This window comes from Colius striatus, chromosome 4, assembly GCF_028858725.1.
Source record: "Colius striatus isolate bColStr4 chromosome 4, bColStr4.1.hap1, whole genome shotgun sequence".
Classification (NCBI taxonomy): Eukaryota; Metazoa; Chordata; class Aves; order Coliiformes; family Coliidae; genus Colius; species Colius striatus.
Window position 1 is genome coordinate 71,388,763 of NC_084762.1, and position 15,752 is coordinate 71,404,514.

The 15,752-nt window shown below is 43.7% G+C and overlaps 1 protein-coding gene across 1 annotated transcript in view; it reads left to right on the forward strand.

Annotated features, from left to right (window-relative positions):
• The first annotated feature begins 928 nt into the window (after positions 1-928).
• The window catches only part of NECAB1 (N-terminal EF-hand calcium binding protein 1), a 60,936-nt gene continuing 46,112 nt past the window's right edge, over positions 929-15,752 (forward strand). Inside the window, exons 1-3 of the mRNA XM_061995886.1 lie at positions 929-1,078; positions 9,448-9,601; positions 12,736-12,844. Of these exons, the coding sequence (XP_061851870.1) occupies positions 929-1,078; positions 9,448-9,601; positions 12,736-12,844 (413 nt within the window). The remainder of the gene's footprint in view (positions 1,079-9,447; positions 9,602-12,735; positions 12,845-15,752) is intronic.

The following is a 15,752-nucleotide window of genomic DNA, read 5'->3' on the forward strand; positions in this document are numbered from 1 at the left end:
TGGACATTACATTGCTGTGTCTGTGCCACAGACCCAGCAGAGAAATGAAGCCCCTGCTACTTCCTTGCATCACACAGAGTGTGAGATTTGTATGTTTGAGGCTATAAAGAGCTTCAATAGGTCTGCAGTTACCGTAATATTATGTATAGGTAACTTGGATAATCAGATCTTACAGGACAAGAAGGAAATAAAAGTTCACAGTTATTTAGCACTGTAATACCGAAGTATAGGAAGAGAGGAGGTGCAGCTTCTTGCAGAAGCGTGGGCCAGACTTGGATCTTTTCCTGAAAGCATAACACACGAGGATCTGTGTCTAACCCACAGCTCAGACAGGTTTAACCCTTACAAGTAATTCACAGCCAGCCCTCAGAACACAGCTATTGTGCAGGTTTGATAAAATGTACTCTCAGATATCTGAAGGCAAAGTGATACCATTGAGAAAATCAGAGGTTCTAACTTTCATGGAAGAAGTGTTGGACAGTAAGGGGCTGCCATATAGTTTGACATTATAACTGAGCCTGTTGGATAACTCCTTAGTGTTTCTGAGAGAGCAGTCCCACTCCACAGCTTACTTGTGGTTGCTATTCCTCACCCAGCTCACATGCAGCAACTAGCACGTCCCACAAGACCATAGCAGGCTCCCTCAGAGAGTTCAGGAGCTACAGAATTCACCACTGTGAAAGTTTTTCACAGTGCTTTAGTTATCTCCCTTGGTCAGCTTGCCTGTGGCTTGCAAGGGCAAGTTGAATCCCAAGGCAGGGGCTGTGATGTAGAGGAGAAGAAAGACTTTCCACTTCAGCAGGGCCTTTCCAATTTAGCTGCATGCCAGCCATGGCCAAGCTCTGCTGGTGTCCCCCACAGACCACGTCCTGTGGTCTGGAATAGGTCCTTATGTGTCTAGCCTGAAGGTTAGTAAGAGTCAGAGCACATGGTGCAGAGCAGTACTTGCTATCGTCCTGGAGCCAAAAAGAGCCCCAGCAGCTTCATGGCATTGCCCTGGGACATAACTTGGAGCTCACGCTCTGTCCCAACCTTGGCGGATCCACAGCACTTCAGTCAGGAAGATCTACAGGCCTCAGTGAGGTTACCCCACAGTTTATCATTGATACTTTGCTATTAAAATAGGAGAAACAACTCACATGACCAGTGACAAACGTGCTTGTTCCAACAACACAAAACCACATCAGCCTCAGAGACTGGTCACTGGCATTTGTACCTATATAGAGAGGCTTTACAATACACTATTGGGAGAAAAGTGGCTAAATTCAGTCTCTTCAGTTCTGTTAAGTCCATGAGCTTGAAATGGCTTGAGCCCTTATGTGCTTCATTGTGTTTCCTCAACCATCAATCTTCCACTTTGCTAACATAGCAGTGCACAGGTTTGTGCAACATTAATAGTGAGGATATTTAAGGTTAAACGCCTTCTCAGAGAGGTGGTTGGATATGTGGACGCTTACCTAACATATTTACATTGCTGTCAACAGAGATTATTAGCTCTTGTAAATGTCTAGGATACTTACACTGTAAGTGTCACCCTTCTGTGCTAACAGGAAACCAAGTATTGGCTTACGGTAACAAATACTATGTTAGTGTTCGTGAAAAGGTCCTATTAAGTTGTCCCATGCACATTTAATAGGACTCGCTCAGAGCTGCCATATTCATTCCCTCTATGAGATTAAAATAACCCCCAAAATATGTAATCAAAAACCTTACTAGATATGTGCTTGACAGCAAGAAAAATATACTCCTAAAAAAATGTATTGAGCTGATAAAAAAAGGAGTATTGCAGGAGACTGCTTCCTTACTATGAATTTAGGCACTATGACACTTCAGGTTAGCTTTCCACAATAAGGAAAAACAACTATTCTTGCAAAGACAATATAAAATGAGATCTAAAGAGCCAAAAATTGCTACTGGATTGCTGTACAATGACTTAGGACAGCTGGGTTTAATTGGGGAACTCCTTTATCAAACTGGCATTCTCCTGTTTGAAAAAAGCCATACAAATATGTCTTTCAGGGTGGTAGCTTCTTTCTTTGCCAGCACAGGTACATATATCATTCTCTTACCCTCCTGTTCCTGGAAATATCAGTGTTGCACAGCTTCCACAAGAGGATCAGCTTCTTAAACTCTATCTATAGTCCTCTGTCATGGTTGAGCAACTCCGCTCTGCATGGAGCAGACCCACACTCCTCCCATAACTGAAAAGGTCTTGTGATTTTCTTAGAGGGAGAACAAGGTGTATGGAAAGAATATCTCATTTCTAAGAAATAGATGGTTCATAATATTGACAAAAGAAGACCCTGAGGGAAAAAAAGCAATTTCATAAAGGTGAGATGTTGCACAGTGACCTTTTTGGAAAGGAGAAGTTTCAACTTTGCATGTCAAAATGAAGTTTTGGTCAGGTTTACTTTACAAAACTCCATACATTCAAAGGAAAGCTAATTTTGAAAAATTCCAACTAAAAGGTAAGTTCTTATTTTATTAATGGTTACACTGTGTTTAAATCCCCTGTGGTTGCCTTGGCACTGCCTCCTGGCATGTCTGCCTGCCTCACCAGAGCTGCCAGCTCCTGGCGGGTCCCTCTGCTCTTCCTTGGGTTGGGCAGAGAGGAATCTCATGAGGTTCAACAAGGACAAGTGCACAGTCTTGCAACTCAGGAGGAACAACCCCATGCACCAGTACAGGCTGGGGATTGACCTGCTGGCGAGCAGCTCTGCAGAGAGAGACCTGGAGTCCTGGTTGATAATAAACTGAACATGAGCCAGCAATGTGCCCTCATGGCCAAGAAGGCCAATGGCATCCTGGGATGCATCAAGAAGAGTGTTGGTTGAGGGAGGTTCTGCTTCCCCTCTACTCTGCCCTAGCAAGGCCACATCTGGAGTCCTGTGTCCAGTTCTGTGCTCCCCAGTTCAGGAATGATAGAGAACTATCATTCTGGTAGTCCAGCAGAGGTCTACCAAGATTATAAGGGAATTGGAGCATCTCTTTTATGATGAAAGGCTGCAAGACCTCAGGCTGTTTAGCCTGGAGAAGACTGAGGGGAAACCTTATCAACACTTACAAATGCCTAATGGATAAGTGTTGAGAGGATATGGCAAGTCTTTTTTTCTGTAGTGAATAGTGACAGGACAAGGGTTAACAGGCAAAAGCTGGAACACAGGAATTTCCACTGAAACGTGAGGAGAAATTTCTTTCCTGTGAGGGTGAAGGAGACATGGCACAGACTGCTCAGGGAGGCTGTGGAGTCTCCTTCTCTGAAGGTTTTCAGAACCCGCCTGGATGCGTTCCTGTGCAACCTGATTGAGATGAACCTGCTTTAGGAAGGCATAGGACTGGGTAATCTCTAGAGGTCCCTTTCAATCCCTGTCATTCTGTGATTCTGCAATTTCATTCCTTTTGGTATTTAATCCAAAATCAAAGTTAATCTCAAAAAGTAATATCTTGCCCTTAGCCAGCAGAGACAAGAAATATGAAAAGCTGGAACTGCCAAATGTAGTCTTTCCTAATCAAGATAATTTTTTACCTGCCTCATCTCACAGGCAACAGTGGTTGCCCTACAGACATGTGACTGCAGCACATATACATGCTTACCCTCCTGCTTGTCTGCATGAGGTGTTTCTTTTCTAATATACTGAGGGATGTGGGACACCCCACAGGCCTTGCAGTTATTTGCAATCAAGTGAAACAATACAGGTTGTTGGTAAAATTCACCCTGCGGCTTCCCCTGACCATGCATCTTTGACACATGCCCTTTTAGAACAGCCTTATGCTATAGTTCCCTCCTGTTAGCACAGAAATGGAAATTCAAATATGACTGCATTGAAGAAATCCAATCACAAACAATCTGTCAAAACTGAGACGAAAAAAGTAATAATCTACTGAAAATGCAACTCTCAATCTTGCAAGAGTAAACCTTCTTTCAGTTGAAGGAAGGTGCTTCAACACTGACGGGTCAACACTGGCCAGGGTCAAGGAGTACGACAAAAAAACTGGAGAGCAGTGGCCTGCCCTCATTTGCATCATGGTGGGTATTGTTTCTCTTCCCACTTTCCTGTGGGAGATGAGGAGAAGAGGGCAGTTCTTACCATTCTACTTTATCGTCTCCAGCTTTTCACCGAGAGGAGCCTGGATGCTTCAGGTCTGTTCTCCTGTGAAGGTAGAAATGAATGGCTGAGCCTAGTGGCATACTTGCCTGACTTGACTGCTGAGCACTTGTGCCATCACAGTAACTACTCTTTAAGGCAGGAGCTTGCTCTCCTGCTCTTGGAACATGTCATGCCTGGGCATTTAAACTCCACTTTCCAGTGTGGAAATAGCCATCCAGTGAAACCTGGAGGGAGGAGAGAGTGAGCCCCCAGCCATGTCCTCCTGAAGGAGGACCTCTCTCTCAGCTATCTTTTGTGCCTCTACAAGTTTAGAACTGGTATTTGATTACGGCCTTGTTCCAAACTTACAGCTTCTTCCTCCAAATGCTTTGATCAGCTCTAAGCAGCAGTTAAATGAAAAGGGCAGCTCTAATATGACAGGTTTAGAGAAGAAAGGCTGTATATTGATGATGAAAAAGCACCAAGTATAAACTATATCTCAAACATCCTTAAAGCTCCTAAGAGAAGCTTTATATTTGAAAACACCACAGGAAATATCTGCTATAGAAGCAAAGACTTTCCAAAGATACAAAATTTTAAAAAGAAAAAAACCCTGTAACTCTAAGGAGCACAGTAAACTATGCTACAGGCAGTCAGGACCAAATGTGGGGAATTCAAAACATTGACTAAACAAAGCAAGACTGAAGCTCCAGAGATGGACTAACCTGAATATCAAAAACCCAGCAACAAAACAAAATACTGTTAATGCCAGAATCGGCATATTTATGCTTGATTTCATTTTTTTTCTTTGATATTTCAAACAAGCCTTCAGTGAAAGCTGAGTTGTTTTTCACCCCCCCAAAAGTGTAGGTTTTATAATTGCATTGAACTAGAATCGGTAAAATGAAAGATACAGTCAGATGAGACTAATTTGATTCTATCAGGTGTCTTGATGTCCATGATAGGGACATCACATTTCTAAATGTAGACTTCTAAAACTGAAGAGCGTGTTAATATGAACGATAAATTCTCACCTGTCTTCAACCTGAGAAGTTATATAGAATCACAGAATCATAGAATGGTAGGGGTTGGAAAGGATCTTTAGAGATCATCTAGTCCCACCCCCGTGCAGAAGCAGGTTCACCTAGATCAGGTCACATAGGAACATGTCCAGATGGGTCTTGAAGACCTCCAAGGAAGGAGACTCCACAACCCCTCTGGGCAGCCTGTGCCAGGACTCCATCACACTCACAGTAAAACAGTTTTTCCTTATGTTTAAATAGAGCTTTTTGTGTTCCAGCTTCATCCCATTACCCCTTGTCCTGTTGCTAGATACAATAGAAAAAAGGGATGTTCTAACCTCCTGACACCCACCCTTTAGCTATTTGTAAATATTAATAAGATCTCCCCTCAGTCTCCTCTTCTCCAGACTAAACAGCCCCAGTTCCTGCAGCCTTTCCTCATATGAAAAATATTCCAGTCCCCTGATCATCTTGTGCTGGACTCTCCAGAAGTTCTCTCTCCCTCTTGAGCTGAGGAGCCCAGATCTGGACACAGGACTCCAGATGAGGCCTCACCAGGGCAGAGTAGAGGGGGAGCAGAACCTCCCTCAGCCTGCTGGCCACACTCTTCTTGAGGCATCCCAGGATGCCATTGGCCTTCTTGGCCACGAGGGCACATTGCTGCCTTATGTTCAGTTTATTATCAATCAGGACTCCCAGGTCTCTCTCTGCAGAGCTGCTCGCCAGCAGGTCAATCCCCAGCCTTTACTGGTGGATGGAGTTGTTCCTTCCCAGATGCAGGACTCTGCACTTACCCTTGTTGAACCTCATGAGGTTCCTCTCTGCCCAACTCTCAAGCTGGTTGAGATCCTGCTGAATGGCAGCACAGCCTTCTGGGGAATCAGTCCTCACAGTTTGGTGTCATCAGCCAACTTGCTGAGGGAACACTTTGTCCCCTCATCCAGGTCATTGATGAACAAAACTGTCCCCAGAACCGATCCCTGTGGAACTCCACTGGCCACAGGCCTCCAACTTGATTCTGTGCCATTAATCACCACCCTCTGGGCTCTCATTCAGCCAACTCTCAATCCACCTCCCCATCCACTCATCCAAACCACACTGCCAGAGCTTTCTGATGAAGATGAAGTTATATAGGAAGAGTCCTCCAGTGCCCTGTGGAAAACACACAACCCTCCAGGAACAGTAAAATTGCTTTTAATTGCAGCAGTCTAAGGGTTTCAGACCAGCTCTAAAACCATGTGAACATTATCCAGAGAAAAAAATGCATCAATGAAGGACCATTTAAAATAAGGCAGTAGAGTGCAGCAGTAACATCCTATAGCTTCCACTGATGTCAGTGACCTGATTCACAGAGCATACACATTTGAGTCACCAGACAAGATTTCCACAGGATAACCAAAAAGGCACCAAGTTGTACCTGCATGAAGGTACAATCAAGTGGAAATCTCACAACATCCACTCTATAGTCAGCTTTGTGAAGATCAAAATAGGTGTTTTCATGTTCATTATTTACTGACAGTGCCATTGGAGAACAAACACTGATTTTGCAGGCAAGTCTTCTACCAGCTGCATCTGCTCATGTGTCTCCAGGTGAGCTCTGACAGGGTGATAACTGCCTCAGGACAGAAGTCCTCAGAGAGTGACTTCTGTGTCTCTAGTTTGTAGCCCAGAGTGATAGTTTAATTCTCCCAAAGGACTGGGTGAATATGCCTTGGAGAGGCAGAGGAAGCACCTCAGGAAGGAGATCTCATGAATCACCCTGATATGAAGCATCAGCATTGGCCTGGGGACTCTCTGAAGATCGTCGCTTATGGGATTAAACTTTTTCAATAAAGGTTTTAGCGTTACACCAAAGCAAGGAATGCCAGATCCGTGATTTCATCATTTGTTTTTTCCTCAGCCAGTATCTCTTAATCTGGGTCTGCAATGTCTTGGTATCTCGTGAAGTCTTCAGGTAGCACATAGATTGCCCTCAGCAGTGCTATGCAGTGGTGGCTGCAGCAGTGCATGGACTGTCCCCTTCATAAACATGGGCTGGTCAGATATGTCACAGCATGATTGAGTGACCCAGCTTGTGTGCCCTTCCTTGAGAGAAACAGCCATGTGCAGGAATCCCTTGGGGAAACTCTTTGTGCCACGATACTCAAAAGAGACGAGTCTTAACATCATTTCATCCACACTTGAGTTATGTATTTACTGGATGACATTACAGAACATACGTTTTGAATGGGAGCCAGAGCACAGAAATTCTCTGAATTGCAGTTTCGCTGATTTGAGATCCCCAGTTATTTAATCAATACTGGTAAAATGGATTTCTAAGGCAAAACCCATGTAGCACAGCCTCCAGGGACTGCCACCGTGGTGCTGTTCTGCTTCATGACCATCTGGATCCACTGCAGAGACCATCCTGGCTCCTGTTTCTGAGCCCAGGCTCTGCCTGTGGTTCGGATTGCCTATCCCACCACCCTGGGTCCTTCAGGTGCAACAGGGCTAGACTCTGCACTCCAGATTGCTCAGGTTCCAAACATTTTGATTTCTAAAAAGACAAAATGTCTACTTTTAAACCTAAACCCTCACCCTGTTAGTCTAGACCCCTTGGGACCACTTGGTTGCCAGTACTAAGCTTTTCTAGCAAAACAGCTGGAATAATGTCTCAAAGTCATTATTTCTATTTATATCAGCACTCGATACAGACTGGAGTCAATGAGAGCTTAGTGCATTTTCCCAGAATCTTTAAAGCTTCAGCATATGTCTGTGCTTTTTCTTATTCAATCCCTTATGCCTGGGACATAGTGGATATTATCAACATAGTCTTTGGCACACTGACATTTATTCTTTTGGCAGCTCTTCCTTGATCTGATTCCAGTGGGATAAGAAATCCTTTTTTTTTTTAGCTTTTTGCATCTGGTTCTGTTCATTCGTATCTGTTGTTACATGTCCTTCCCCACCCCCTTGTATTCACTGTGTATAGGACAATATCTCTAAAGGTCCCTTCCAACCCCTACCATTCTATGATTCTATGATCTTTTGTCCTTTAAGTGCTCCAATCCAAACCTTTTGCAGCAGGTATGAACTCTTACCAACAGCAGGTCCCGGGATGCTGAGAGTAGGGCCTGTGCTCACACTGCCTTCCCACTGTGTTTGCTTCAGCTGTGTGAGCATCTGTGGCCTGAGTGAGGCACTATAAAGCTTTAAGATCTTCAAAGAGAGATTCCAAAATGGCAGAAGGGGCTATCACAGCTCCCATGAGGGATTTGGGAAGTTGGCTCCCATTGACAGCTGTGAGGGCCCAGACAGGGCTGTGGTTTTGGCCATTGCCTTTCCTATGACAAAAGTGACTGCATCATTTTGAACACTGGCATTTCCTAGTCCTTGCTGTACCTGAGGAACAAATACTTTCTGCCACAGAGAATTTTTCTATTTATGGTTCAGCTTGTGGCCGTCTCTTTTCCCTTTGCTATTTTTTGCCCTACAAGGGCAGAGGATTATGTTTGTAGAGCTGTAGACCCTAAATAACCCAACTACCTTGGCAGTGTTCATGTCACCATCCTGGAGGTGGGCTTGGACAGGACAGTGCCATGGGCTGTGCTTTCCATCCTGCCAATGTGAACCCCAGGATGAGCTTTGGTCCCATGGGTTTTCACTCCAATTGACCTAAGCTGTTCCACATAGCTCTTCCAGTTGCCATGAGTACTAGCATTACCATTCAGCCATATGAACTCCATCTGATGTGACTCCTGATCTGGTAAGATTGCTTTGGTGGTCCTATATAAGGCAATCAGACATGCTTAACTACTAAGAAAGGCTTACAGTCCTAACAAGAAGCCTGAAATGTGTGGAGTGGATGCTGTTTTGTTGCCCTCCAGAATTTGCTGGCATTTCTGTGAGACATCCTGCTCCTCTGCAGCACTGTAGCTTCCTTCACTGACTGCAGACTCACCATTTGCTATCATCTTCAGGCATGTAGACCCCAAATCTATACATGTTTTTCTTCATTAGTTGCTTGTCATCTTTTCACACACTTAAGTCATCTTTCAGCTCAAAAAGAGGGCATCCATGTTAATTTCTTTCATCAGGCATTAAGACTACTGTAGTCTTAATGTGCCAAAATGTGCCCTGGCGATTACTAGTGTTTCTGGAGCAGACTGGATGGGGGGAAGATATTCTCTTGGGCTTGTTTTACACATAAAAACATCTATTCAATAGAGAGGGGAATTTTACTGGTATAGATGTAAGAATGCAATTATAAGGAAGACTCCCCTAAAACACTCTGTAAATATATGTCTAAACCTGCAAGTGGGAAGATTCATTTTATTGTTTATATTTCTGTCTGCCAGTCAGGAGTGTTTTGGCTCCAAGAACGATGGGCAACTGTGCCTGTTTTTGAAGAAACCCTGTTTTTGAAAGACATCAGTGAAGATACACAAAAGCAAGCAGGGCTTGAAAAACAGCTTCTTTGTGATGACGTTGCCAAAGCAGACACTGCCGAAGGTTGATTTGTCTAAGGGATGCATGACTTCAGAGAATTTTTTCTTTCATGAATCATCCATTCCCTGTCATTTGCCAGTGGCAAGGATTGAAGCATCTCTAACAGAGCTTTCTGCTTAGCTGCTCTAAATCACTTGAACCAGACAGTATTTATCTGGGCGCTTTGAGGGCAGTGAAGTGTGCCTCAGGGAGGCAGTGCTCAGGATACACAATGCAGTCTTGAAGGCCATTCTTGACACTTAAAAAGCCCCAAATCTGGCTGGGCAAACGTGCTTTCAATTAAACAGCACAAGGAACACTTATTAGCAGTTGGGTCTGAGCTTCATCTGAGAACTAAGGAAGCATAGCGGTGGCCTGGGCCATCAGCAGCCAAGTCCCTAGCTGCACTAACGAAATATTTACAGTCATACAAAATCAGAGAAATGCACCGAAGAATCAGAGCTTTTTTTGAGTAAAAATAACTGTATAAAATCTGTAAGCAACTTAACAGGTTCCAACCTCCTTGGGTTTTGTCAGCAACAAGATCAGAGGTGTGTGTCAGTCCATGTCAGCAGCATTCAAAACATTATTGAGAATAAATAGAAATGAAGCAAAAGCTAATGTCTGCTCTTGGATGATAAAATGTAAAGAAAATAGCTAAAGTGTCCAATCTGGCTGTTGGCAGATCACTGATTTTATGGGTTGATGTAATGTCAGTTATCCTGAAGAAAAGAGATAAATAGATGTTTCAGGATTTGTGTCATATCCAGCTTGTTGTATAAGTAAATTCATAATATGTTTATCTCAAGGAAAATTGCCAAAAATCACTAGTTTTTTGAGTATAACTTGCATGGAAATCAGTCCCCAGCAAAGGCTAAAGCTGCAGAGGCACTTTGATTAAGCAATTGATTGTGTCTCAATGAACCAAAGAAAGAATAGCTGTGAAAAGAAGCTCATTTCAACACCCTCAATATTTGATATTTCTTCTCTGTAACTAGTGCCAAATGGCAGATATGTTTAGATTCTCAATTAGTTAATCATGGCAGCTCTGTCAAAGAAAATTGCCAACCTTCAACACAGTATCGTGCCATCTTGGTTTTTAGCTCTTGTATATCTTGACATTTTATTTTGATCGCAATGATCATTATCTCCAGCTACAATCTGTCTTTTCATATTAAACATTTCAAAACATTGTTCTTGAAACAGGCATTTAATTTGTACAATTTTGAAACCTCTCGAAGATTACGTGTTTGAAGCCAAATATTCAAGTGAAAGAAAGTATGAAATAATAGCAAGTAAAAGAGTGAAGGAACCCTCATCTCTATTCTTCAAGTCTACATGCTGTAGCACAGCATGTAGTTACAGGAGTCAAATGCTGCCTTCATGATAGTTTCTTCCCCACTATAAAATTAGTTGTGCTGATTATCATATGTTGTTTAAATGATCATTTTGAGACCATAGTTAGCAAAGTCCAGCCCATATGTCCCAGAGTCCTATTTTCCAAAACAAACAGTATCCTAAGTCTGCCACTTCTGCCACTGCAGCCGTGGCCACCCAATGAATGGGACAAGGCTGTCCAAGTTACGGCACATTTTGTCCACTTCTGATGTCAATAATCAAAACCAAAACCAAACCCAACCCCAAGAGTAAAATAGTCTGCAGTACAGCAGTTTCTCTGGGGTTATCAGAGATGCAGAGATGTGATGAGATGCAAGTATGGCCCCTTCTTCAATGTAGTAGTTACTGGAATATCCTTTAGAAAGCATTGATGGTTGTGCATATTTTAATCTGACAAGAAGAGGATAGAGCCTCAGCATCAAGTGGTAGCATCCTGAAAATACCAGATGAATTGATCTAGCGCATTGCATCTCAAGGATTTTGCCTGTGTAGTCAAGGGCTTGCTGTAATTAAAGCTAACTTAAGAAACAGATTAAACAGATTCCACTAAATAATGCAGTGGAGACTGTAATAAGGACTTTCTCTTCTTAAATGAATGTACCTCTCATTACTATTCTTCTAAATATTATCACATGATGCTTCCTCTCCCTGAGTCCCATTAGTCCTGCAGACACTTCCTAACTACATGGACATGTTATTGATGATGATCAGGATCCATGCATGTGGCGATGTGAGGTTTTATTTGTCCTAAACAAATAACAACAGCAGATGCTTAGAAAATTGACAGTTTCTTCATAGTTGAGGTTCACTGTGTATTAAATGGTCAATTCAAACTCTATCTGGAGATTTTGAAAGACTTCTGATATGTGTCCAAACCAGTTTTCTCATTCCTATATTTGGCATAGTCTCCAGATGAACTACACGCTGGCACATAGAAATGTATTATTTCTATGCTGACCAAGAAAATAAGTTGAAATTCTTTCCTGTGGAAGAGGACACAAAGCTGGCTTTCTATTCCATGAAAATAAATTTTTATTAAAATGTATTTTGTTATTTCATACCAAGCATAGAGCTTTTTGAGAAAGACATATTTCATTAAAGAGAGAATCACAATGCTGCAAACCAGTGCAGTGTATTGATTCATGTTCTTAGCTAGAGAGAAGAGCCAGGGTCAGATCCGTGCTGCTACTAAATTTTGCATTTGAGGCTCAGCCGCCTGTGTGGGAGGCAGAGAGCAGAGGGAACAAAGAGAAGGAAGAGGAAAGGGAAATAGAAGCTCTAGACAGGTAAAAAAACTTTTATTGAAGTAACATGTCCCATCAACAAATGTTTGCTTCTGCATTTCACTTGAATTTCTGTGCTCCGCTCAGTCTCAGAAGGTCACTGATGTTCTATGCAGAGGTGGGGACACATTCAGGGGGCAAGTAGGCGAAGTATGCAACAGAACAAGGAGAGCCACAGTGAATGGGATCAGGGCAAAGATAGAACTGTATTGATGTGTTTGTCAGTAGACAACAAACTATCTTTTCTTGAAAGATAAGGAGGAACAATAACAGAGTTAGCAGGCAAACTCAGAACTCTGATAAGAAAGACAAAGCATTTCGCATCATGTTCTTTGTGTGTCTTGATCAAATATGTAAAGTTTCTACATTTAATCTGATGAGCTAGAGGCTTTTAATAGTTTCCTTTTCTACTGCATGACTTAAAAAAGCAAAACCATAAATGAAACTAAGGCACTTTCCATATCTTCATTGTTTCAGATGATGGAAAACTGTCCTTTGATGAATTCAAAGCTTACTTTGCTGATGGAGTTCTGAGTGGAGAGGAACTGCATGAACTTTTTCACACCATTGATATACACAATACTGAGTAAGTGCCTTGTTCATACAGTTACAGTGCTGCTCTCTGTATCTGAGAATGGAAAAAAACCTATCAGGCTGATTTTAGAAAAGAAATCTAAGCAAGCTGCTTCAGAGAAGCCAAGCTGTGTCATGAGGCTCTAAACTGTACAAGGGATGTATTTCTAAACCTTGTAGAAATGTCTGCATGTTTCAGTAAATGTGACTTTGGTTCTGAGAATACAGGGTGGAAAATAACTGCCTTCTATGTTCCCCACCAATGGAAGTAAGGAAAAGGGGCTATGGCCTCCTTCAGGCTTAAGTGAGTTCCTCAATTCCTGATACCACTTCCCTGATTTGTCACATGAGATGAATACTTTGACCAGATATTGAGCAGGAAAAAAATTAAAGGAAGCAATCATATATAGTTGTGGTTTAGGCCCATCAGGAAACAAAAGACCACGATTAGCCTCAAGTACCAAAGACCTGAGAATTGCCAAAGGGCAGGAAGGGCCTAATTGCCGCTTATGGTCCCAGAAAAAAAACGACCAGGCTACTCGGCTTGAGAAAGAAAATAGAAAATAATTTAATCCACCACCAATTAAAACATAACCATAAAACCCCAAAACATAACCAACACAAAGCAACACAGAGCGGTACAATGATGAAGAGCGCAACCAGCCCTTTAAGACCACCTTCTCCCCACTCCTCCCCGGGCTCAGAGCCCTGATCCCGGTGTCTTTATCTCCTCTACCCTGAACGGCTCAGGGGGGCAGGGAATGGGGGTTTCTGTCTATTCCTGATAGCTTCTGCCCTTTGTCTCTCCTCAGGACAGGTGGGCTCCATGCCAGTCCTCCCTGCTCCTCCATGGGGTACCTCACACACACCACAGCCCTGCACAGGCTGCTTCGATGTGTGTTCATTCCAAAGGCTGCAGCTCCTCTCTGCCTCTCGTGTGGGGCTGCTCTGCAGCACACAGGCTCTCCAGCATGGCTTGTGCCATGGCTGCCTCCTCACATAGTCTCTCGCCCGTCTGGGCGCACTCACCCGGAGCTGCTGGTGGCTCTCAGTCCTGCCATTGCCCTGCATGGGTTGCAGGGGTACAGCTGCATTCTCACCACGGCTTGCAGAGGGGTCTCTGGTCTGGTGCTCCTCCTTCCTTCCTCCTTCTCTGACTGTGGAGTCCACATGGTCGCCTCCATCTTGTATCATTCTTACACCTCCTCCCAAACCCTTCAAATTCCCATCCCTAAATAGTGATGGCAGAGGCGCCAGATTGGCCCAGCCGGGCCGGAGGTGGGTGTGAACCCAGGAGACGGGGGAGAGTCCAAAAACTCTTTACCGGGTCTTCACTGCAACCTGCTCCTCCTGTTACCAAGCAAAAGCTGCTCCTTGCTAAACCATGACAATAGTAAAGGGCAGGAAAAGCTATATGGTCTCGTTCTGGCATTGTAGCTGTGTTGGTGCTGTCACATAGCTGTATGGATCTCTCCATTATGGTTGGGCTTAACAAGGCCACAGGGAAATGAGCTGACAGGAACTTTGTGAAGTTCAACAAGGAAAAGTACAAAGTCCTTCACTTGGAGAGGCACAGTTCTGCAGGTTTTTTTGCTGAAGGCTACCCAGCTGGAAAGAAATGGATCTGGGGTGGACACCAAGTTGAACATGAGCTAACAATGTGCCCTTGCAGCAAAGAAGGTAAATGGTGTTCTGGGCTACATTAGAGAAGGTGTTGCTGGCAGGTCAAGGGAGGTGATCCTGCCCCTCTACTCAGCTCTGGTGAGGCTACATCTAGAGTCCTGTGTCCTTTGCTGGCCTACTCATTGCAAGAGACATGGACACAGTAGAGAGTCCAACAAAGAAAAACAGAGATGATGAACAACAGAGAACAACAGAGAAACTCATGCATATGAGGAAAGGCTGAGAGCTGGGACTGGTTTAGCCTGCCAAAGAGAAGGCTGAGGAGCACTTCATCACTGTGTATAAATACCTGAAGGGAAGCTGCAAAGAGGACAGAGGCAGGCTCTTTCCAGTGATGGCCAGTGACAGGACAGAGGCAATGGGCACAAACCCAAACACTGTTCTGAACATCAGGAAACAGTTCTTTACTGAGGGTGATCAAGCTGTGGCACAGGCTGCCCAGAGAGATTGTGGAGTCTCTGTCCTTGGGAATGTTCAAAAGCCATCTGGACATGGTCCTGGGCAACTGGCTGTACATGGCCCAGCTTGAGCAGGGCTGGACCAGATGGCCTCTGGAGCCCCCTTCCAGCCTCTTCCAACCTATGATTCTTATGACTGAAGAAGAGAATGATTTTTTTTTATTGCTTTCTGGATATCAGCAGTTATTCACAGCAGGTCTCCCATTTACTGTTAATTAGGAGAGTGTTACTAAGCCAGTGGTTTTTAAATCAGACAATTCCGGTAGTACACAAGGTCCTGAGGAGGGCACATTTATTGCTTTTGGTAAGAGGTTATGAAGACATTGTGTAGTAGTTGGGTTGTGGGTTGTGGTTGTGTTTATAAGGAGCAAGCACGCAGTAAGTCAGTATTACTTTTCTCAGCTGCATAAAGTGGAACAACAAGCACTGAGATGCTATCACAGCCCTGCTTCCTATGTTTACTGCAAGAAAAGGCAGGAGCAGTGTAACAGGACCTTATCTCATCCAATGCCAAACTCCACTACGTCTCTGGGCTTTTTTCCTTCCACAGGGAAACAAAATCAACCGGCTGTGGCTTTGTAATTGATCTACTTTGTAAACATCCAGACACTAACCCACAGTGAGAGATTAGTAGCCTTGTTCCTCAGTCACTTGAATTTGGCAATCACCTTAATACTCTAGGACATGGGGATTAGCACAGGTAGCTCCAGACGAGCCTTCCCCCTTGGGCACTTCTTCCTGACAGTGACTGACATATTTCCCTAATTTCCAAGAAGTACT